The following is a 24413-nucleotide window of genomic DNA, read 5'->3' on the forward strand; positions in this document are numbered from 1 at the left end:
TATTAGTATTGTGAGCCCATTTTTGTTCTTTTGTAGGAACATGCTCTATTACATCTTGGTCTTGGAGTTCCGTAAGTACAGCATTTTTGTTGGCTAGACAGTGACCTACTTGTATGTTTTAATGCTTGTTTTATTCATTTCTGAATTAAAGAAATTAATTTTGAGACATGTAACAGAAGCTACATGATGGTACTGTCATCTGTGTCAGGTTTCTGGGACTTTGGTAACAAAACAGGAACGCTCCCTGAAGTCTGATTTTCCTCCTCCTCCCCATCCCTTTTGAAATTAATAAAACACTTTGTGTGCAGGATGGGTTTTTTCCCCATTTGACCCTAAGTTAAGAAAATACATTAAATAGATTGCAAAGTTCCATTTTAACAACTCTGAGATGTGAAAAAAGAGGCAATAATTTGGCCATGAGAAACCTGCACAAATAACGGTTTCTTGGGTTTTAAATATAAACGCCATAGGGACATTGCTTTTGTACACATTGTAACGATGCGCCAAAAAGTCATGAAGAATGACAAACTAGTTCACCTATCAAATATGCAATAGAACTTTCCAGAACACTAGAATTTGAAGGCTAGATTATTTAGGGATCGGGGAGTGGATGAATTGGATTACTCCTGCTAGTAGCTGGCAGGCGTGTGAGTAACTTACTGCATCATTAACTAAGAAGGAGGTGCTGTACCCATTATTTTCCCTAGCATATATTTCACCCTGAGACGCTCTGTCCAATGACATGGCAAAGGTCAGTACCAAGTATTAGCATTTTATTCATTTATACTCTCATTCTTTTCAAAAGATTGAATGGCTGCAGCAAAATCCAGCTAAGATGATGTCCAAATCTCATTCCTTCCACTTCTGTAACACTGGATCTAACAAGCACATTTTCCTCATCTATAAAAATAGAGATTCAATTTAGACTGTCTGCCCCATTAAGGCTGCTCTGGTGGCCAGGCACGGCGGCTCACGCCTGTAATCCAGCACTTTGGGAGGCCGAGGCAGGCGGATCACAAGGTCAGGAGTTTGAGACCAGCCTGACCAACATGGAACCCTGTCTCTACTAAAAATACAAAAATTAGCCAGGCATGGTTGTGTGTCCCTGTAATCCCAGCTACTCAGAAGGCTGAGGCAAAAGAATCGCTTGAACCCGGGAGGCAGAGGTTACAGTGAGCTGAGATCTTGCCACTGCACTCCAGCCTGGGGGACAGAGCCAGACTCCGTCTCAAAACAACAACAACAACAACAACAACAACAACAAAAAACACTGCTCTGGTGAACCAACAGAGGTAGAAAGCATGTGAATTGTAAAATGCTCTATCAATGAATGAAAGGCATTACTGAAGGGCTGGACATCTTATGGACATTTAGTCAGTAGTAGTTGAGGGCTACAGCATCTTTGGGCTCTACTAGAAAGTGAGGAGTTTTAGTGACTCATCTCTGTGCCCCGAGCCTATGGGTGTAAAGGGTAGAAATGGCATTTCTGAATATTTGAGGAACCCTCAGTGTCCTAGATGTCCCATTTAAATTGCCCAGAGTAAGAGAGAAAACAGAAACACAGTTTGATTTTAAATCAAAAGTTATGATTTTATTTTTAATTTTAATACACCAGGAAAAAATATTTTTTTTAATGTCGTGAAATAAGCACTTGAAATTAACAACTTCAACATTGCTGTGATTTGCTCTGTGAGACTTATATGGGTGGGCTTCCATATGAACATAGGCTCTGAGGTCCCCAAGAAGCTGAATCTTCCAGTGGTTTTCAAGATAGCAGCAAGCAACCTCCTGCCTCAATATGCCCAGACAGGCAGACCTGTTTGAAACGAATATGACCAGGGAGGACTATTAGGCTACTTCTGTGACCTTCTTGGTTTTTGTCGATTGAAATAAAGTCTCAAGTGCTACTAAGCATTGGGAAAGTAACAGCATTTAAATACCAACGTGAGTCAGAACCCTTCACGTCCGGCCCGAATGGGTTATAAATGTGGCTTGACCCCGACTTATGGGACCAGTTCTTAATTTAACCAGTTACTTCAGAAGAGGTTATTACGATGCAGTTGTGGGTTTGGACGTCCAGTGAAATATATCTTACCGTGAGACTTTTGCCTGCCCAGCCTAAAATCAAAGTGCCATTTTTGAGATCTCCCAAGCCCCACTTGGGAGCAGATGGAATGTGCTCCCACTGTCCATCTAACTTCTAGAACAACTTCCACATCACTTCCTTTAAAAAGTGTCATTCAGGAGGAAGGGAAGCCTGAGAATTCTCCCCTGCCGTCTGTGAGCCCTGAATTGTCAAAGTCTCTGAGGATGAGGAAAATAACTTGATGATTCAACAGGTTTGTGTATGTTCTTCAATGCTCTGTGCAGGTGCACTCTACTGGCCTCTTCAGCCATGAGTTGTGCCATATGGCTCCCAGATGTTTATAACTGGAGTCTGCCACAGCAGCATTCAAGAAAATGCTGTGACTGCACTGACACTTGTTTTGTGTAAGTCTTGGATACCAGCATACAGAGGCTGTTGGCTCATTGGCACACTGGGACCTACCCCTTCATACTGATTGTCGGAACAAAATAGGGCATTGTGATTTCATCAGCTCTCACTTTAATGTGTATACACCACTGGCCAACTGTGGTGGTGGATCTTGGCAGAGTCTCTTCCTGATGGCAATGAGTCTGAGGCACAAAGAATCAGGTGTTGTATAGAAAAGAGACAGAATAACGTTTTAAAAGCTGTGGGAGACAATGACTCACAGCACGAACATAGGCCTTACAATCGTCCTAAATTGAGAGCAAGGTATTTATTACCGAAAACAGAGACTAGAGAAAGACATTACATTTGATTACTGGGACGTTCTGGGCGCTCATAAAACTTTGACATGACATTATTTTTCACAATGGAAACTTTTAAGGAAATAAGTGTCTACAAGAGGTGGACATGGACCATGCTTATACAACTTAAAGCTCTGAACTCTGAGAGGCAGAGTCTATTTGTTCTCCATTCTCCTCATAGCCTCTTGAATCAGACCTTGGCCAATCCAGTTACTCTGTTAAAGAATCATTAAGCAAACCACCCCCCCACACCAAAAAAAAAAAAAAAAAAAACCTCAGAATATACCCTAGCTGCCTCAGTTGTGTGACACACACATGGTCTCTGAGTAGAGGCTGTACTCTCAGAATAAAGAAAAAATAGTAACCTGAGCATCTTGTCTCTCCCAGGTAATTCAGAATCTGGGACTATGGCCAGACTTCTGAAACATTCTATTCTAGCATCACTCTACTCCAGGAGCTTTGTTACTCTGATGTGACAGGCTTTACCTTATGAAGATGCTACATCTGATTAAAAAAGACATTCTGGGCCAGGCACGGTGGCTCACGCCTATAATCTCAGCACTTTGGGAGACCAAGGCGGGTGGATCACTTGAGGTCAGGAGTTTGAGACCAGCCTGGCCAACATGGTGAAACACTGTCTCTACTAAAAATACAAAAATTAGCTGGGCGTGGTGGTGGGCACCTGTAACCTCAGCTACTTGGGAGGCTGAGGCAGGAGAATTGCTGGAACCCGGGAGGCGGAGGTTGCAGTGAGTCAAGATCGCGCCACTGCACTCCAGCCTGGGCAACAAGAGCAAAACTCTGTCTCAAAAACAAAAGAAAGGAAGAAAGAAAAGAAGACATTCCATGAGTCTCTTTCTGTTCTCCTAGGTTCCCACTGTCTTTCCCATCAGTTCTACAAAACCCACTCATATGAACTTTCTAACTCAGTTCAGATACATTAGTCTCTTTTCTAATCAGTATTTTTTTTCTTTTTTATTTATTTATTTATTTTTATTATACTTCAAGTTCTAGGGTACATGTGCATAACGTGCAGGTTTGTTACATATGTATACTTGTGCCATGTTGGTGTGCTGCACCCATCAACTAATCAGTTTCTTTATGTAAGCAGAGAGGTGGAGAAGCGAGGGGATATAATCAAGCCTTTCTTTTCCCTCTAGCAATGTACATGTACAGCATTACCTCTTCTCCCTTTACTTTTGTAGTGGAGCCAAATTAGAAGGATGGGAGTAAGTGACTTTGAAGAACAACCTCAATCGTGGTTTTAATTTGGTACTTTGGCCTTCCGTTAGATGTAATATGGTAGTTACTCTTTTCCCATAAGCAACACTCGAAGGCCACATAAACCCCCTGCTTTATGAATAGAGCACTTCTCACTAGAACTTCATTGCAAACTCATGGGCTTGGGTTGATGCTCAGACCTAGTGTATGAAATTGTGTGTGTGTGAAATAAAGGATTTTTTAAGTCCAAGAACAATGTTTTCACCATAGTAGGATTGGGATGCAGTGGAAAATCTTCAATAGAAAGATAATCTATTGCAGCATAGTGGGGCAGCTATAAAAACCTGCCTGCCCAAGTTTTTCTGGAATGTTAACTGACAGCAGGATTATCTATGTGGCAGTCAATTCTCTGGTAGGTTTCAGATTTGTCATGGGCCAGTGATCCAGCCTCATATCTTGATATGATTAAAGCAGCTAAGCTGAGATGTTAAAAACAGTGCATTGAACCTATACTACCAAAATTTCGTTTTTTTTTTTTTTTTTTAAATGTGGCTTTTTTCCTCCCATGATAAACATTGAAAATGCCTTTAGATATATTTAGCTAATTTTGAAACTATTAAGACACTCACCCTGTAAACAAAAATTTCAAGTTATTTTACAAGTAAAGACAAACATGAACCTAATACCAAGATGAAAGTGCTTTGGAAGCATCATTTAGAGTCTTTTTAAGGTTTATGCTCACTTCCGTATTCCAAGCTGCATTAAGAGATCTGTAATAAATCACTGAATTAAATAATTAAATCAGCCAGATGAGCCTCCAATGGGTCTTTCAATTAAACTCAAGTCAATTGTTATGTGGCCTTCTCCTCATTTTAATTATTCTCATTTTCTGTTATAAGGAAAAAAGGCTTATTGCACGGTATCATGTATTTGCGAAGCTCAAAATAACATTTGCATCCTAAGCATCTATTAGTTCTTATAACAGGACCTGTCTTTTCAGCTCATGTCAGATTTTGCATAATTTATAATACATTCCTCCATCAATCGTATCTCATCTATGAACCAACTTCAAGACATTATAGACCGCTCACAATCATTTAACACAGATGTAACAGCTTTCCTCCCCTGTGCTGCCCCCCTCACCCATTTCTTCCAGTCATGACTTGGTTTGCATGGATTCTTTGTTCACTGCTCAAACCATTCACACAGAATGGAATAAAACTTTATTCTTTTTAAATTCCACACATAAACGAGATGCCGAAAAAGCCCTTGCCATCTTTGACAGAAAAGCAGAGCAGCTGTTTCATGAACGACAGCACAATTAAAGCTAAAATAATAGAAAAATAATTTGAAAAAATCCCTTTTACTGTACACTCTCAAAGCAAGAAAGAGAAACAACAGTTTTGTGTGTTTTTTTTTTTCTGCTAGCCAGAAAATGTGTTTTTATTCATTTGGGCTTTGAAGTTCAGTGTACCCCACGTGTGTGTATGTGTGGCTATGTGCGTGGAATCTATGCAGTGTAGAAGCCCCTAATCTTTTCATCTAGTTTGCCTAATCATTAAGCTACTTAACCAATTATAACACTATTATGTCACATTGAACCACTTTACATAATTGCTTCCTTGAAATACTAGGAACATTGACACATGTATTTGGCTTGTAAAGGCTTGTATTACAGATAATATTATCCATTTTTTTTTTTTTTTAAAGAATATGGCTCTTAATAAATTGATTTTGAGTTCCAGAGCAAAAGTCCCTTCTAAAACATTTCTGAAGCTGACTTGAAGCAGGGTGAATATCTTCTGATTTGGCCAAAGATATGACAAGTGTTTCATATCACTTAAAATTTGAGGGATAAGTGTATAGGGGGCCCTTTGTTGTCAACTGTTTTCAGCCAAACTTGCCTTGAAGTTTGTTGTAGTATTGCCACTCAGCCAGCAGAGGGCACTTTACACACCTCTACATTGCTTGGGGAGCAAATGCAGATGATGCAGAAACACAGTGTTCCCCCAATATCAGGAATAGCCCTGTGATTTCCTTTTGGAATTCACAAAAATATCGAAAATATACGCTGTACTATGTTTCATTTGGAAAGTTATGAGTGTGTGTGAAGTCAAACAGGGAGGGGCATACACACCGTCTGTCTCTCGAACTGATCTTCGAATCACCTCTTTTCCCACTGCCTTTCTCCCTTTTCTAGCTCACTGTGGTCCTGGGCCGGGCCTTTTTACGAATACTACACAACCTGTTTTCACATTGTTTGGTCAAGTGTTTATCTTTTCGATTCTGTATTTACTCTTCTGTTCAAAAGCCCGGGGCAACTGAACAAAAGGATAATGCTTCATATCTCATTTAAGAGTGAAAATTACAGTTCAACTCTCAGAAATGCTCTGGGATGGAGCTGCCCCCATGGGACCTGGGCTGCACTGTTTCCATCCTCCCAGGAAGAACCTTGGGGAAGTATTTGCTCCCTTTGGTTTTGGCAAACTCACTAGCCCGAGGCTATGCAGTGAAGATGAAGTTAGTTGAAATATAGTTGTTTACATCTGTTTTCATAAGGATGATTAAGACATCTCTTCTCATGGGAGCTACAGCAGCTGACATTTCTTAAAAAGGCTTTAGTTTCTACAAAAGCATTATTGTTCTAGACATACACCCTGTGTCTCTTTCCTTTTTATCTTTTCTATTGGCTCCAGTTTAGTGTCCATAAAGTTAGAAAGGATTGTGTGTGTGTGTGCTCGCACAGTTTCTAGAGTAAAATCTTTCATCTTAGAGAAATGTGACACTTAGTAAACACATTTTTTTCCTATGTGTTAATAGCCTTTGTTTGCCTTTGATTAGTCTCCTCTGCCTCTGGCTTGCTTTTGTTCTCCCTTGTCCTAGAGTTGACAGATAAAGAGGGAATGGGGTCTTCCAGCAGCAGTGCTTGGAGATGGAGGTGCACTCAGTGAGTCCTCACCCTAAAAGGATCATAAACTTACTGGGTTAAATCAACCTAATTATCCCTAAGCTGCCTTGGGTTTTGTGTTTGCTCATGTTTTGTTTTGTTTTAGCTGCACCATGTGTGATTCCTTGTGCCATTTTCTTTTGTCTATTATTTTTCTTGATGACCCTGAGCTATGGCTTCCTCCTCAGTTCCAACACTATTCAGCTTTCGTTGTTTTCCTCATTTTGCCGATGTAGGCCTCAAAGAAGAAATGGCAGAAGAGCACAAGGTAGCTGAGGTACATGAGTGAGGACCAGAAGATGTTCTGAAAGTGAGAGTAACACTGGTCATGCTGCATCCAGTAGAAGACCAGGTAGTTAACCACACAGCCCATCAGCATCTGAGTGATCTGGGACAAGGTGATGAACATGGCAAACTTCCGGGAGACTCGGAAACCTGCCGCCCGCAAGGCATAGTAAGAGTACATCACGGCGTGCACACCATAGTTCATAGTCATGAACCAACCTCCCCCGGCAACCATGTCTTTGTAGGAGTACCAAGAGTACAGGAGCACAGTGATGTGGTGATACCAGTGCAGGAAGATCAGCTTCTGCTTCCTCAGAATAATGAATATTGTATCTCCTGAAAGACAAAGGGGAAGAAGGTACGTGAGATCTTTGACCACCAATAATGATGACTTACAGTTTTGTAAGAGGGTAGACATCCTGACCTAGGACTGGAGGGTTACATGGACGGGATTAGAACCCAGGACTGGTACTTACTAGCTCTGTGACCCTGGACAAGTTACTTGTCCTCACTATTTCTAGTTTCCTCCTCTATACAAATGGTGATAATTTAAAAGAGTAGCATGGAATTGCCTGAGGATTAAGTAGGATAATGAGCATGGCCCTCTTCACACACAGTAGGCAAGCAGCAAATGTTTCTTTCAAGGTATTTCACACAAAATCTTATCCATCATTGATCTGGAAGGGTCATTAACAACTATGTTGCCAACTCCCAACTCAACTATACATCTTAGGAAGTATCACCTGGAGGGGACTGGTGACTTGTCTTAGATCATTTATCAATCAAAAGAAACAGACTGGAACTCAGGTGCCCAGCAAAATGTTCTAAGGCCTCTCTAAAGTAGTAAAACCATAATTTTTCTTTGGTACATGACAAAAGGTACCCCTCAAACATGTATCTTTGTGAGCTCCCTGTAAATTACGAAGCCTTGCCAAATGGCAGTGAGAAAAGTAAAATCTAAACAAAAGACAGAAAAGGGGGGACAAAAGTCCTCTTCTATACACATTCGCTGACAAGGGTAATAGGAATATTTTATACCAGTGAATCAAGTGACGAGAAATTGAAAATAACAGTTTTCATTTTATAGAATTAACTGAAAAGCTTTCCAGGATCTATCAAAATTTTGTCTAACAATATCCCTTTGAAGGAAAAGACCATAGCTTCTGAGGCAGGGAATTTATATTATGAAAGCTAGAATTATGCTGAGGTGGGTAGATGCTATGTATCTGCAATGCTTCACTGAAAAGTCTCAGGGCTCTGAAAATAGACTGTAGAACATTGATGTAAAATTGGATGAAGAGCAAGCCCAGTGAAAAATACACCCAATTACATTATCGAGTAAGAGAATAAGGGAAGATACACTAGGATGTGGGACAGAAACAGGCTAATGCAGGTGAATGCGTCTTTCTCCTTCCTATCTCTGTGGTTATGAGACATGGGAAAAATTGACATCCTTCATGACGTTTGGTGAACTCGAACCTGGCTTCTTTTGTGTAAAACAAGAGTTAGAAGATTCTTTTAATTTTTTATTTGTTTTTGAGATAGGGTCTCGCCCTGTCACCTACATGCCATCACAGCTCACTGAAGACTTGATCTCCTGGGCTCAAATGATCCTCCCACTGCAGCTTCAGGAGTAGCTAGGACTGCAGGCACGTGCCACCAAGCCCAGCTGATTTAAAAAAAACTTTTTTAGTAGAGATGAGGTCTTGAACTCCTGAGCTATCTGCTATCTGCTGGCCTCGGCCTCCTAAAGTGCTGGGACTATAGGTGTGAGCCACCGTGCCTGGCCCTGGATCTTCTTCTTCTTCTGATATTTAATTAAGTGCAAAAAAAGCTAGTACTTATTCCTGCCTTATCCCTCATGTACTTCACAGATGGCCTAAAACGCTTGCACCAGGCAAGGTCAAAGCATGCTGGGCTATGGGGAAAGACTTCTAAGGTTCTAATGACAGTGGCTGGAAGGATACAGATGGTGCCCCGTTCCATTCATTAGGAGAGCTATTAGTTTATTTTCCTACTAAACTGTTAAACAGTATTATTTCTTATTTGTTTACAATAGAAAAAGAAAGCTGGCTGGGTGCTGTGGCTCACGCCTGTCATCCCAGCACTTTGGGAGGCCGAGGCCGGGGGTGGGGGGATGATCACTTGAGGTCAGGAGTTCGAGACCAGCCTGGCCAACATGGTGAAACCCCATCTCTACTAAAAATATAAAAATTAGGTTGGCATGGTGGCTCACACCTGTAATACCAGCACTTTGGGAGCCCGAGGTGGGCAGATCACGACGTCAGGAGATTGAGACCGTCCTGGCTAACATGGTGAAACCCTGTATCTACTGTAAAGCAAAAAAAAAAAGAAAAAAGAAAAAAAAAGTAGCCAAGTGTGGTGGCGGGCACCTGTTAGTCCCAGCTACTCTGGAGGCTGAGGCAGGAGAATGGCATGAACCCGGGAGGCGGAGCTTGCAGTGAGCCGAGATTGCGCCACTGCACTCCAGCCTGGGCGACAGAGTAAGACGTGAGACTCCATCTCAAAAAATAAATAAATAAATAAATAAATAAATAAATAAATAAATAATAAAATAAAATAAAATAAAAAATTAGCTGAGCATAGTGGCAGCCACCTGTAATCCCAGCTACTCAGGAGTCTGAGGCAGGAGAATCACTTGAACCCGGGAGGCAGAGGTTGCAGTGAGCCGAGATCGCACCATTGCATTCCAGCCTGGGCAACAGAGCAAGAATTCCGTCTCAAAAAATAAATAAATAGGAAAGTTGTCAGTTGTCATATTTCTGAACTTACTATCAATTTTTTGTTGAAGTCATCTTCTCTCTTGCAAGATGCCTGATTTTTATGGTGTCTATAAATGTCAGGCAGGCTAACAATGATGGATGCTGATGGTAACACTCATACTTAAGGGATAAAACTGGTGTCAGGAGACCCGGGGTCTACTTCTCAGTGTTAAACTATGCTATTTTTGTGTGCCTGTCAGAGATCCACCGTTGCTGTATAACTACTACTCTGTGCCTCCAATCCCTCTGTCGACAATAACGTAGACACAATCAATTCCAGCTACCTTTGTTCATAGTGTAAAGAAGGTAGATGTCTAAGAAACCGTATATTTAAAACAAATTGAGTCATTTATAATTGAATAGATGCTTTTATGAGTCTGTTAGCATTAACTAAAATATAAATCGCCATACAATTCCAAACATATTATAATAAATTTGTCATAAAGTGATATGCATTTCATCCTAATTCTTTAGTTTAACTCTATCATCACTTTTATATTAAAATTTTATTGTCTAAAGAATGATTAAGAAAAACCATATTAGAACGGGCCAGTGTGGGATGGAAAGTGGAAGGTACAATTCTGGAGTTAAGAATGGCTTTGTGTTTCTCCTGTCTCGAGGTGAGGGTGTATCTCAGGTTTATCTGAGACACACTGGGTGTTTCTAGTTACTTTAGGGAGTGGAGTGGAGTGGAGGGTAGGAGGGGAGAAAACATGTCCCAAAATTTCAGTGACAAAATTAACTTAAATTTGCTTAGGAGTTTTTTCCAGAACACATATGCAGGATGGTGGGTGCAGGAATGAAACTGAGCGTCTCGCAGCAATGGCTCTGGAGCTGATCAGTAGTACCATTCAATGCTCTATCAGGGTTACTATCCCCAAGACTGCTGACCCAAACAGTAGTAGTTTCCCTCAAGCAGGGGGAAACTGGTGGGGCTCCAGAAGAGCTAACCAAGTCCACGCACGGTTTTAGATATGGCAGCTGAGATGCATCAGTCATGCCACTCTGGCAGGTACAAATTATTTTTCCTCTGGGGAAATCACATAATGTCACATTTAATTTGTCATGCGCCAGAGTCATGCCAAGTGAAGGTAATTTCAGGCTTTCCAGAAGCTATAGAGTGACCCAGAAATGTTAACTATCAGAGGAACTGTGCATTTGAGTTGGTCAATCAATCTTTCTTGTTCAAATGTCCTGTTGGCATAACGGGAAGGATGCTGGCCAAGTACTAGCAATGGGACTTTAGACTCTTCGACGTTTCAGTCATGTCATTTTAGCTACCTCCTGGCTCATGTTTTCTTTATCGTGATTTCTCTAACCTTTGGTCCAACTATTATCATGGAAGAGTCAGCTTTCAGGCAGGGCATGGTGTTCCTTATACCCAAGTGTCCCTTCTTAACTACACCTTTGCAGCTGTAGGAAAAGCAACAAGCATTTGGAAATCCCCAGGGTGTTCTTGGCCACCAAGAGACACAGAGAGGCTACTCTGTGTGTGTGGTTTGTGACACACAGCTGAGTCCCTTTTCCCAGAGCTAGCTAGAGTGTTGCTGAGTCAGAGCTTCAAAAACAATGACATGCTCAACTGAGCAAGGACCTGGGCTCACAGCAGATATTTCCAAGTTCTAACAAAACAAAATCTCAGCAGGTTTTAATATAATCCAAATAGTAGGTGCTCAAAGATTTGGCACACAAAGCAGGTTAGTGGCTCTCTTCCTCTCACTTGTTCTAGTGGCTTGAAACCCCATAATTCACTGAAATGAGCACACGGTTTTCTGCTGAAACAGAAAGTTCTTCTTGCTATTTATTAAGAGTTTAGTGAAGGGAGAGTTAGTGTGGAATGAGAAGCATTTCAGTTGGGGAAGATGCAAAAGTTCTGGAAGTTGATGGAGTGATGGTTGCTCAACAATCTGAACAGTATGTACATTTTACTGCAATTTAAAACAAGAGTTTGAGTTTGTGGGAGCTGGGGGGATACAGTTTCAGTATTGTACATGGAAGAACTGTTTTTTTCCTCACAAGATCTTTTCCTTTTGGTGCTCATAAGAGAGTCCAGAGTCTTAGAATATTGAAAGGTAAAATTTGGGACCTAAAAATAAGAAAAGTTCTAAATAATCCAAATGGGTAAATCTCTCAATAGTGGAGACAATAATAGTGGAGGCAAGATTTCCCAACTACACAAACTGCAAAGAAATTTAACCTCCAAAATACATGGGAAAAAAAAGTCATCCAGGCAAACATGTTGACTACGTAAAGACCTAGGTCTGCTTCTCTTGGAGACACCTGCACTGATTTTGGACCTGTTTTGAGTCAGCAGTTAACCTCTGAATGGCCATTGTCAGAGGAGCTCCAAAGTATTTGAAGAACAATATCCCATATTTTAAAATGTAAAAAAAAAAAAAAGTATTCAGGGCATGAAAATTATCTCTAAAAAGGGTTTGAAACTGTATGAAGAATTTGTGTTACTAATTAACCTCATTAAAGAACTACGTCAAGATTAAAATATTATTTTTCCCAACACTTCAATCTCGTATTTTAACTACAGAGGGATCAATTATTGGATAATCCACGAAGGACTACTTCAAGTTATTGTGATGAATGAGTCCTTTCCAGGGAAAGGGATTATCATGCTGGCAGCACACCACTCCTGTTGACTGCAAATAGGAGACTGGACTATGGCTCCTTTGGGGCTCAAGAGGGAAAACTGTGTTTAATTACAGTGTCTGCCATGAGGCTGAGGGGAGTGGACATTTGGGCCTGGATTAAATTAAGACAGGTGATATTAAGATCATCAGCATCAATACAAAAAACTAGCCGGGCGAGGTGGCGGGCGCCTGCAGTCCCAGCTACTCGGGAGGCTGAGGCAGGAGAATGGCGGGAACCCGGGAGGCGGAGCTTGCAGTGAGCTGAGATCCGGCCACTGCACTCCAGCCCGGGCGACAGAGCGAGACTCCGTCTCAAAAAAAAAAAAAAAAAAAAAGATCATCAGCATCAACACAACCAAGATAGAGAATGAAAACATGAATACCTCTGGTTGCTACACTAATAGGTCTTCTCTAGGTATCCTAAAAGTCAGGAGGACAGAGAGCATAGGTCTGATTATGTCTTTAAAGGAAATTCATCACTATAGATAGCTTGAGGTGGCATTTCAATAAATTATTCCTCCAAAAGGTAGAAAGGACTACGTTTGTTCTCAAGCACCTCAAATACAGCTGTATATAACTCAGAACACAACACAGACGAGTCTTCCTTGCAGGGAAAAGGCATTTCTAGGAGAAAACACTGAGGCTGCTTCTTTGCGATCTGAGGCTTAAAGGTCAGACATATCATACCATTTCTTATTAAAAGAAAAAATTTGGGGGGAGGTAGTAAAAGGTAGAAATTGTTGAAGTGTTCAGGGGAAATCACATGTTTCATGCATTTACTACATTTCTGTAGCTGTAGTCAGGCCTTTGTCAAAAAAGATAGGGGATTAATAAGGTTACTAAATAGCATAAAAGTCAGAGGGATATATTTCTCAACTAAAATAATTCAAACTTTAATAATGTGTAAATTTATTTTAAAGAAAAAAAGCCACAGCCGGGCACAGTAGCTCATGCCTGTAATCCCAGGACTTTAGAGGCTAAGGAGGGCTGATTACCTGAGGTCAGGAGTTCGAATCCAGACTGGCCAACATGGTGAAAACCCTGTCTCTACTAAAAATACAAAAATTAGCCAGGTGCTGTGGCACACACCTATAATCTCAGCTACTCGGGAGGCTGAGGCAGGAGAATCGTTTGAACCCGGGACGCGAAGGTTGCAGTGAGCTGAGATAGCACCACTGCACTCCAGCCCAGGCAACAGAGTGACACTCTGTCTCAGGGGGGAGAAAAAGAGTCACAAAACCCTAAGAGTAAAGAATACATGCTCACATTCTCAGATCAACCCCAGTTTGAGAACAAGTGCTCTGATTCAGAAACTCTATGAATCAAAGCAAATTAAAATATTCTCATATAATTTTAAAATTCCCCGAAATACCTCTTCAGATTTTTCAGGCATTGTCTGTAAATCCAGGGTGAAAACCACTTCTTTAGCCTATGACTTCATACCTAGTGGTACCAATACCTCCTGGGGCCTGGTTCATAAAATCTGTATTGTAAAATTCCTTTTAGATAAAGTTGCCATTCTATTTCAGCCGGTACTTAACATAAATGCATTGAATGAATGACTAAATGAATCCACACTAATGCATTTTAGCCTGAGACCATTTTCATAGGCTCCGTGTGTACAGGCGTATGTGTGTCGGGGAGGCGTGCAGGCGCGCACATGCATGCGGTAGTTATCTAGTTATTTTGGACTATTTTTGTACCTCTGCCCCTCTTAGAAAAGGTTTTCAGGAAAAATTTTCTTCTGTTGTTCTTCCCTTGTTTTTGACCTGGGATGACAGTAGCTCAAACCAACTGTCATCTACTTGTAAACAGCAGGTTTCTGGCTTCCAGTGGAAGGCGGCTGGGTTGCTGGCTTGCACATATCAGACTCTTCCCATTCTATCTGAATAGACATGGGACATGAACAAGGAGCACCTTACAGAGACTGCTCATAGCTTATATTGCAGGTGGTTTGTAAGGAAAGTATAACCTCGATCTCCCTCTTTAGGAGAAACAGGTGAGGGGACAAGACATATTAGGTTGGTGCAAAAGTAATTGCGGTTTTGCCATTGAAAACCATGGCAAAAATCGCAATTGGTATCTTTTGAACTAAATATGTATAATTCTTAATTGCAGGTAAAAAAAACCCCAGAACCCCAGAGGGTGACCAGGTTTGCCTTACCAGTTTGTACCTGTACAATCTGTACCAGTTTGCTAGTATTACTCATGGATGTACTCAGAGCTTATTGTCACCACTAGATCTCTTTCTGTGTAAGTAAAGACATTTTCCTGGAAAACTGTGCCCACATCAGCTTCTTGACTTTACTATTTCTGCTAACCTGTGCCACACTTACATTCAAGACCATTAAAGAGTTGAGGGAAAAAAATATAGAAATCTACAAATACAGCCTGTATTTTCTATTAATTTCTAGAAGGTAAATTACATTCCCCTTCCCTAAGGCCAGTCTTGATGATTAAAATCAAACACCACCAGAGCCCAACCCTTAGCATTTGTTAATGAGAACATGAGGGTCCCCAAATGAAAAGCTTAATTCCTAATCTGAATCCTAACTCTACAGATGAAAGTACGCTCAGATACGGGACTTGGAAATAGCTGTGTTGCTCTTTTTTCCCCCATATTTTAATATTAGCTCAGCTCAGTGGGCCTTTTAAAGGGGGCTGTGTACATTTTATAAGTCCCTGGAGGTATATTTTAGTAGAGCTCAAAATCAGCATGTTTGGTATAAACTATCTGCTGTTAATATGCACAATGTAAAATTATTTAAAAGGAAAGAGGGAGTGAACAATAGAAAGCAGAAGTCAGTCAAGAACTCAAATTCATTCACTGTAACTTTCCTGAAACCAACAAAATAGGACCTTCAAATTGTTCCTTTGCTCACTAAATAAATATTGTGGATATGTTGCTACAAAGAGAGGGAGAGGAAATGGAAGAAGATACTCACCTAGTTCGGGTGCTTTGCTTAGCACAAATGCATAAGCCCAGAATTTGCTGACAGGTCCAATGTAAAAACTCTGGTCACAAACTGAGTGCTTCAGGCCTTTGGTCATCAAAATGTACACCATACAAGCACCAGTTCGAAGAGCACCGAATATACTTCATAATGAAAAGAGAAAAGAAACAGCATTTAGGAAAATAGTTTCACTTCTCACATTAACCATATTTAGAAGACTGGTTTGCCACTGGCAGGAAATAGGCATAAGAATCATAATATTTGTATTTCCTTGAAAGCATCTAAAAATGAGCAAATACAATGACTCAAGCACTTTATTCTGAAACCATACATGATACCACTTCCTCTTCATCAATGTTCCAAAAAGAGGTCATGAGAAAGGATAATAGATTCAGGGCAGGATCTCATGAAGAACTCTGGTGACCTTTGAGTTTCAGCTTGGAAACTATTCCTCGGAGAGCAGATGGGTGTGGCTGCAAACTCTTGGAATTACCTCACTTTTGCCCTGTGCCAGGTCATTCTCCAAGTTCCACTGGCTCTACTTCCTGAAAACCTGTTTCTCTTTAAGCAAACTTTTCCTCTACTTCTGGACTTGCCTTACCAGCCCAGGCTTTTTGGACTCTCCTTGGATTTCTCCAGCAGTCTCCAAATTGCTTTCTACTCTCTGATCCATCTTTCTCAGAGAGTCAGAATGAGACTCCTTCAAAGCTTAGCTCTGTCACCTCCTCCAGGAAGCCCATTCAGGCAGAGACAAGTGCTCACCCCCTGAGCTCCCTAGCACCATGTGCTAATACCGCCCCAAAACTGCTCTTCAGTGCTCTGTGATGTGTTTATCTCCACATAGGCACAGGTGCTCAATACAGATCGTTGAAAAAGTGAAGAAAAAATAAATTTTTTAAATCAAGGAACTGGTAAGGAAACAAGAAGTTCTGGAACACATTAGGCTCAAGAAACACAACCTGCTGTGGGAAAGCACTCGGCAATGGGGACAAGCAGCGCTGTTACGAAGTGAGCCCCGTAAGTGTACATCCCAGAGTGTGTGAACCACGCCCGGGCTGAAAGGAGAGCTGGAGGACCATGTGGGGAAGATGGACCTGCTTGGCCTTTTCTGCCGCAAAGGGCAGCGTCTTACTCTAGAAGTCCGTTGAGAGATCAATGAATGAACGAACAACTGTTGAATTGGGAAATGGAGACTTCTTTTCTCCTCAGAGGCACTGTTTTTTATTTAAAATATCTTATTTAGAGTTGCTTTAGAATAAATCATTCCACTAGGCTAACCTGTCCAGAAAGCATGCATCTGCCAACTAGAACTAAAGGTCAACTTTGTACAGAATCAAAATAATGAAGTTTAATTCCTGGCAATTGCCTATTAAGTTGAGTCTTTGTAAGTAGCTTCTCCAAAGGTATGAAGACTCCATCAAACGGTGTTACTCTTTCCAGTGTATGAAATTGTCCTGCAGAGGATTACTGTCATTTTACAGATATAGATCTTGTTTAATCCTTTAGTGGTTTTTCTCTGCACTTAGAATAAAAACCTCAACTCCTTTATGAGAACCGACAAGGCCTCTCTGCACTGCCTCTCTCTCCCCATTCTCCACTCACACCTCCTGCCATTCTCTTCTTGCTTGCTGTGAGCCAATCACTCCAGCACTTTCAGACACTTTCCGTTTTCTGCCTCAGGACCTTTGCATTTCTCCCCTGTTCATAACAAAACTGGCTTCATTTTGCTTTCTTATCTCAAGGAAATATCTCCTCCCAGTGGAATGACCTAAGTCTTTACAGTTCATTATCTGTCCTAATTTGGGGATGAAGGGTTGATTTCATTAGTAGCATCAAGTAATGGATATTTTTCTGCCTTATCTGAATTTTTTTTCTGTACTGTCTTTCCCTCACCAGATGATGGCTACTTTTTTTTTTTTTTTTTGACAGAATCTTGCTCTGTTGCCCAGGCTGGAGGGCACTGGCATGATCTCGGCTCACTGCAACCTCCGCCTCCCGGGTTCAAGTGACTCTCCTGCCTCAGCCTCCCAAGTAGCTGGGACTACAGGTGTGCACCACCATGCCCAGCTAATTTTTTGTGTTTTTAGTAGAGATGGGGTTTCACTATGTTGGCCAGGCTGGTCTCAAACTTCTAACCTCGTGATCCACCCACCTCAGCCTCCCATAGTGCTGGGATATAGCCCAAAACCCTTCCTGTTACTCTATTTGCTGTTAGACTATGTGATGCACACATGATCAGAGTAGATCCAAAGAATGTATCTTTGAAATAGTTACTATCCTTTCATCCTTTTGGGTCTCAAAAAATCATTGTAATTTATTCTCCATTTCTAAGGTATTCACACAAGTTCATTTATTCTTTCAATGGTCAAATATTTATTGGCATGATTTTAGATGATGGAGTAAAAAAAAATCATTAAGCTAACTCTGGCTAGTGGGTGGAAGACTTCAGAGGAAGTGGTATTTGAATTAAGGGCAAATCGGTATTCACAAGTTTGAGGGCTAGGGTATGGGGAGGTCACTTCAGAGCACTGTAGAACTGAAGGTTTTGATATCATGGTGACCTACAATATTGCTGACAGCAAGTGTATAGCACATATTATTGTCCCATATCTGGACATGTGCCTCATTCCCTAAGCTCTGAACAATAAGGCTGACTCAGAACAGAGGACAGTAGCACTTTTCAGGGAAACCGTCAGTGCCAGCCATTGGGCCCATGTGTCTGTGGGCAAAGGCGCATTGTTGAGATGTGACAGTGCTACTGCTGGGGAGTGCTGTGGGGGCGGCCTGGCCAATGGGATAATTGTTATTTGTGGGGAGCCACTAGCTCCGCCCCTGGCACATTTCAGCCTCTGCACACTTTGGAACCAGGTGGTTTTTATCACAACAGTGTCACACTGTAACGCTTTATCAAAATTCACTTTAGGGTGAAGAGACTTTCCTTCCTCCCTAAGTTACATTAGCTTGAGAGGCAGTGTGATGCAGCAGGCAAATATGCTGCTCTGTTCTGCTACCCCGAGTCCTCACTTAGGCTCACAGCAGACGTTGCTAATCAATCTCAGCACTCTTTCTGGCCATCCCTGAACAACACATTGAAGTTCTCAGTGACTCTATGCCACTGTCAATAGATCAGAGTTACAAATTGAACCCTTTGTACAATAGGCTCCAATCACAGCCCAAACCCTTACTACTAACAGTTTTATAATTAGCCAAGTTACTGAAGAATCTTTTCCTCTGAAATGAGAGTAATATCTAACATGCAAATTCATCTTATGAATTTTGTAAAGCAATATAAGTAAGGTATTTAGTTAGCATCAAGCCTCTGATGTATAGGTGCTCAACGAAACAGTTTTCATTGTATTACTCTTCTTACTCTATTACTACTTGTATTATTATTATTGCTGATTTACTTTGGCTAACCCTCAATGTTGAAAATCACCTTCCTCTCTGATCTTATTTTGTCAGGTAAGAGAGATTAAGGTTAATTAACCCTAATTCAAAGTTAAGGAAACTGATTTACAGCTAATTCAATTTGCCACATTGATTGTTCATATTATTCCTATTGCTATGAGAATTTTTATTTATATACATTTTTTTCTTGGACAAGTGAGTCTCTAGGAGCCAAGGATGGCTATCATTCTCAAAGCACTTCTCAGGTTTCCGGAGGCCTGCTCCTGGTGTGGCGACCCCAAGGAGGGACATCTCCTGCAGTGGGGTTGCTCTTTTGGAGCAGTAGAAGCTGGCCAGAATGCGGGGTCAAGGAGGCACAGCCTGGGAAGTCCACATCTGGTGGGCTCAGTCTCCCATTTCCTGATCCTGACTCTCATATCCACAAAAGGTAATCATGCACCAACTTTCCACAAGTGACAACTAGCAAGTTTACAACAGGATGTGAAATGAGCACTTTCCATAGGAAGGCTTGAAGGAGAAGCTGTTGGTATAGAAAAGCTTCTGTTTCAAGTGAAATGTATCTTTCCTTCACATGATAAAGATTATTCTAAATCTAGAGCCTCAAACAGGCTGAGGGTCTGGACCACTGTGTTGAATGAAGGCAGATGATTACTACGTCACATGCTTTTTCCCAGCTCTATGGTCATACTTTTAAAAAAAAAGAAAAAGAAGAAAAAAAAATATACCATACAGGCTGGGAGCGGTGGCTCATGCCTGTAATCCCAGAAATTTGGGAGGCTGAGGCGGGTGGAGCACCTGAGGTCAGGAGTTCGAGACCAGCCTGGCCAACATGGTGAAACCCCATCTCTACTAAAAATACAAAAATTAGCCAGGCACGGTGGCACACGCCTGTAATTCCAGCTACTCGGGAGGCTGAGGCAGGAGAATTGCTTGAACCTGGGAAATGGAGGTTGCAGTGAGCTGAAATTGTGCCATTGCACTCCATCCTGGGCAACAAGAGTGAAACTCTGTCTCAAAAAAAGAAAATAAAAGAAATAAAAAGAAATATACCATACATATCATTTTTGTCAAAGCCAAATGAATCAATGGAATAGCAGAGAGCTCTGTGGAGGGAGCAATATATATTTCTGCTCCCTTTGCAACATCAGACACAATGTAGCAAGGAGATGAGGAGGTGGGGATCACCGTCCTGATTAGCTAAGGTGCTTTCTTCTCAAACTCCTGCACTGGGTTCCTAATCCACAAGGAGCCTGTTTCCTGATCTCTAGCTATTTGCCATGGGATGTCAGGAAGGGCCAAAAATATCCATTATACAATTAACTGTAATACTTTGTGGGTGGGGGAGGGTACCTTCTATTTTGTACTGTGTACATTTCTGCACTATTTATTTTTAATTTTTTTTTAAGCAATAAGATCTTGTTCTATTGCACAGGTTGGCGTGAAGTGGCTCAATCACAGCTCACTACAGCCTTGAACTCCTGACCTCAAGTGATCCTCCTGCCTCAGCTTCCTAAGTAGCTAGTATTATAGGCATGAGCCACTGTCCCTGTCTATTTAACTATTTTAAAATAAGCACATATTAGATTTCTTTTTAAATGAAAATGGGGGGGGGGGGGTCTCATCATCTTGCCCAGGCTGGTCTTGAACTCCTGGACTCAAGCAACTCTCCTGCCACAGCCTCCCAAAGTGCTGGGATTATAGACGTGAGCTACTGCACCTGGCCCAGATTGATAATGTTTAAAAATCTACTTTAAATAGATGCCTGGCCACAATCGATGCAATCACAATGCTACCAGCTTGTGAGGCTTTCCTAGTGAATTTCTAGTGTGATGTTGACATATAACACTAATCTCTAATCAGCCCTTGGATGACAAACTGGCATTAGGACTGGTGGAGGAAAGACTGTTTCATGTATTAAATCAACACATATTTAGCACCCACCAAGTGTCAGATATTACAGTACTTATGAGGGAGGTTGGGGAGGGGGAGTTTCTACAGCCTATTGCAGGAGACAACAAACACGAAAATAAACATATATGTATAACAAAAACAACAGAAACAATTAGTGGCACTGAAGAGTATGTATGTGTATAAGGTTGGGCGTTTCCTTTGGATATTTACATAAACAGATGTTGGAATTTTTAGAATAAAAGTTTAGAAAGCAAGTTCTTGTTTTCAGGTTTTTTTTTTTTTTTTTTTGTCTTTTATAGGTGTATGTATTGGGGTCCTTTTTAAAGATGTGTAAGATATGGCCAATCTTCTTTAAAACCAGGCTTTGGGCTGGGCTGGGCACAATGGCTCACAGCTGTAATCCTAGCACTTTGGAAGGCTGAGGTGCTTCGTCAGCCTGACAAAATAAGATACAGGCTCGCTTGAGCCCAAGAGTTCGAAGCCAGCCTGGGCAATATGGTAGAACCTCATTTCTATGAATGCAAAAATTAGCTGGGCAAAGTGGTGCACACCTGTAGTCCCAGCTATTCGGGAGGCTGAGGTGAAAGGATCGCTTGAGTCCAGAATGTCGAGCCTGCAATAAGCCATAATTGTGCCACTGCACTCCAGCCTGGGTGACAGACTGAGACCCTTTCTCAAAACAACAACAACAGCAACAACAACAACAAAACTTCCTAAGGCTTTGACCATGACGTCTGACCATTTACCTACTTGCAAAAAGACTGAATAACTCCATATTTTAACCTTCCACTTTTATTTCCATCTGGAAGTCAAAATGGAATAGCTCAGTAATGTTAAGAATTCCAGAATTCTGCCCTGGGGGAAAAAAAGAGCCTTGGGTATAAATCATCAATACTTTATTTTCACATGAACAATAGTTGATTTAAAAAAAAAAACAATTTTACATTGTTCCCTTATTGATCTTCATCTTACATTAAGATTTTTTTTGGAATCAAACCATAGTTTCTCAAGGATCTTTTATTCTGAAATGCCAGCCACCAACCAATCTCCACCCTACTAACTCAATAACCAAAGGTACAATTACTTTCCAGTATTAAGCAATGAAAATGTTTTATCATATTCTATCCTACAATCAAAGGGGGGTGGGAGCGGGAAACGAGTTGTCAAAACACAGCAACAGGTGATCCAACAGTAGCAACTCTTTATTAACATAGGAGAGGTCACTGATTTTCTTGATAACAAAATCTGAACTGCTGTTGGTCTTAGACTCTGACAGTTTCCAGAGTAGGAAGAATATCCAGTGATGCCAGAACAGGTTAAAACAAATTAATCTCAAATCTACTGTAATGCTTCTAGATTTGGGGGATGACATAGGATTACAGTGCCTGTGATACAGAATTTTGGCATCTGCATGTCATTATCATGTCTCTACAAACAACATGCATTCAAAGTCTAAACCCTTTCTACACTTGAGAACAGGCATCTTTATTTTATTTTACTTTAAGTTCTGTGATACATGTGCAGAACGTGCAGGTTTGTTACATAGGTATACACATGCCATGGTGGTTTGCTGCACCTATCAACCCATCATCTAGGTTTTAAGCCCTGTATGCATTAGATATTTGTCCTAATGCTCTCCCTCCCCTTACCCCCCTCCCCCTGACAGGCCCCGGTGTGTGATGTTCCCCTCCCTGTGTCCATGTGTTCTCACTGAGAAGAGGCATCTTTAATTGACAACGTCTACTTTAATTTGGTCTAGTGGTTAGCCTTAGCTAAAATGTATTTTCAGTAATATAAAAGCCAAAGTGTAGATTTTATTTTTTTGTCTTATAAATGTGTAAGCAGTTAAATGGGGGGATAGGTTGTAATATTCTGATAATTTTCTTCCTCTGCTACTTAACAATTCAGTGTATAGCTTCACTTTACCCTTGATTACTCTGTGATCATTTCTAGGTTTGAGTCACTTATCTTGCTTGAAATCTTAAATCAGATACCTCCATTAGAAAATTTGAAAATCTCCCCAACACCTTGTGGATCAAGAAACATGAGGCAAAAATTACACATCACATTATCATAATAAAAAATACACATATTTTGACCTAGCAATTCCACTCTTGGAACATGCATTAGTCTGTTCTCACACTGCTATAAAAAACTGCCTGAGACTGGGTAATTTATAAAGGAAAGAGTTTTAATTGACTCACAGTTCCACAGGGCTGGGGAGGCCTCAGGAATCTTACAATCATGGTGGGAGAAGAAGCAAACATGTCCTTCTTCACATGGTAACAGAAAGGAGAAGTGCCGAGAAATGTCCTCTGACATGAAAATCGGTAAATAAATTACAATGAACACAACACAGCCATGAAATGTACCAGCAATCTTTGCATCAGGTGCTGACATGAAAGAACACCAAGATGCTCGATTAAGTGAAAAACATAAGGAGCAGGAGAGTACCTATGGTATGATCCAATTTGTGTACATTTTTTTAAAGGTTATGCATCTATATGATTATTACTGTTAGAATTTCATTTTATTAATCAACATATCACTTTCTTTCAGAAGCTATTAGAAAACTAACTTTAAATCTTTATTTCTAATATTTATGTCTTTCACATATTTTAAGTTGATATCTGGAGTAAAATAATCCTTGGGTTTTTTTAATTTAAAAAAATGATACCTTAAAAGTCTGAATGTTGCTTAGACATAAATGCCTTTCACAGAGATCTCCTCTGAGATCTGACATGCTAGCTGGAGCTTTTAATCTAGTGGGGAAGCAGACAGTCAACAATACGAAAAAAAGGACAATAAATAAATTAAAACTAAAATACATGATAAGAAAGAAAAGTACTAGATATAAAAGCTGAACTTAATTTAGAGTAGGATAAGGAAGACAGAGGACAGAGATAAGGCCTTTTGGGAGAAATAACATTTAGGCCTTGAGGCACGAAGTAACTTCCACAGCTTTCTATATCTAAAATGGTATCTAAAAATGACTGATAAATCGTATCATATGATGATAATCTTGAACTCCTAGACTGAGAAAATGCTACATGTTGCAGTGCAAAGCCTGTCTGTGCTGAAGACTTCATGGAAGAAGCAGTAAGTGAGGAAAGTCTTGGAGCACAGAGAAGCTACCTTCATGGATAATATGATCCCCTGATAAACATAAGATCAGAGTGCACTCTATGGCTGCTGTCTCCACTCACCACCAATCCCCTGGTGGTCAGAAAACTTCAATCGCAAACAGATGTTCTGATTAAATGTTTGATAGGATCAGCTGGCTTCGATTCACTTTCAAAGTACCCGTTTATTCCCTGAACTTGTAAACCTAAGCTTTTTAAACATAAAAAAGAAAGCTTTAAGGGTCTGAACTTTTCTTAGATAATAACTCCCTTGCTTTTCAGAGGTCTGACATGTTGCTCAGCACTGC

At 40.8% G+C, this 24413-nt stretch overlaps 1 protein-coding gene across 3 annotated transcripts in view; it reads right to left on the reverse strand.

The window, feature by feature from the left end:
• Window positions 1-5253: 5253 nt before the first annotated feature.
• Window positions 5254-24413, reverse strand: part of ELOVL6 (ELOVL fatty acid elongase 6) — a 156360-nt gene continuing 137200 nt past the window's right edge. For 2 of the 3 annotated variants that reach the window (XM_017890421.1, XM_017890420.1), the window contains exons 4-5: window positions 15656-15807; window positions 5254-7621 (exon numbers count right to left, since the gene is read on the reverse strand). In XM_017890421.1, coding sequence (XP_017745910.1) covers window positions 7197-7621; window positions 15656-15807 — 577 coding nt within the window. In that variant the 3' untranslated portion in view covers window positions 5254-7196. The remainder of the gene's footprint in view (window positions 7622-15655; window positions 15808-24413) is intronic. The other variant, XM_017890422.1, reaches the window with a different exon arrangement.

The sequence above is a fragment of the Rhinopithecus bieti genome, unplaced genomic scaffold (genome assembly GCF_001698545.2).
Source record: "Rhinopithecus bieti isolate Rb0 unplaced genomic scaffold, ASM169854v2 scaffold_19840, whole genome shotgun sequence".
In the NCBI taxonomy this organism is placed as follows: domain Eukaryota; kingdom Metazoa; phylum Chordata; class Mammalia; order Primates; family Cercopithecidae; genus Rhinopithecus; species Rhinopithecus bieti.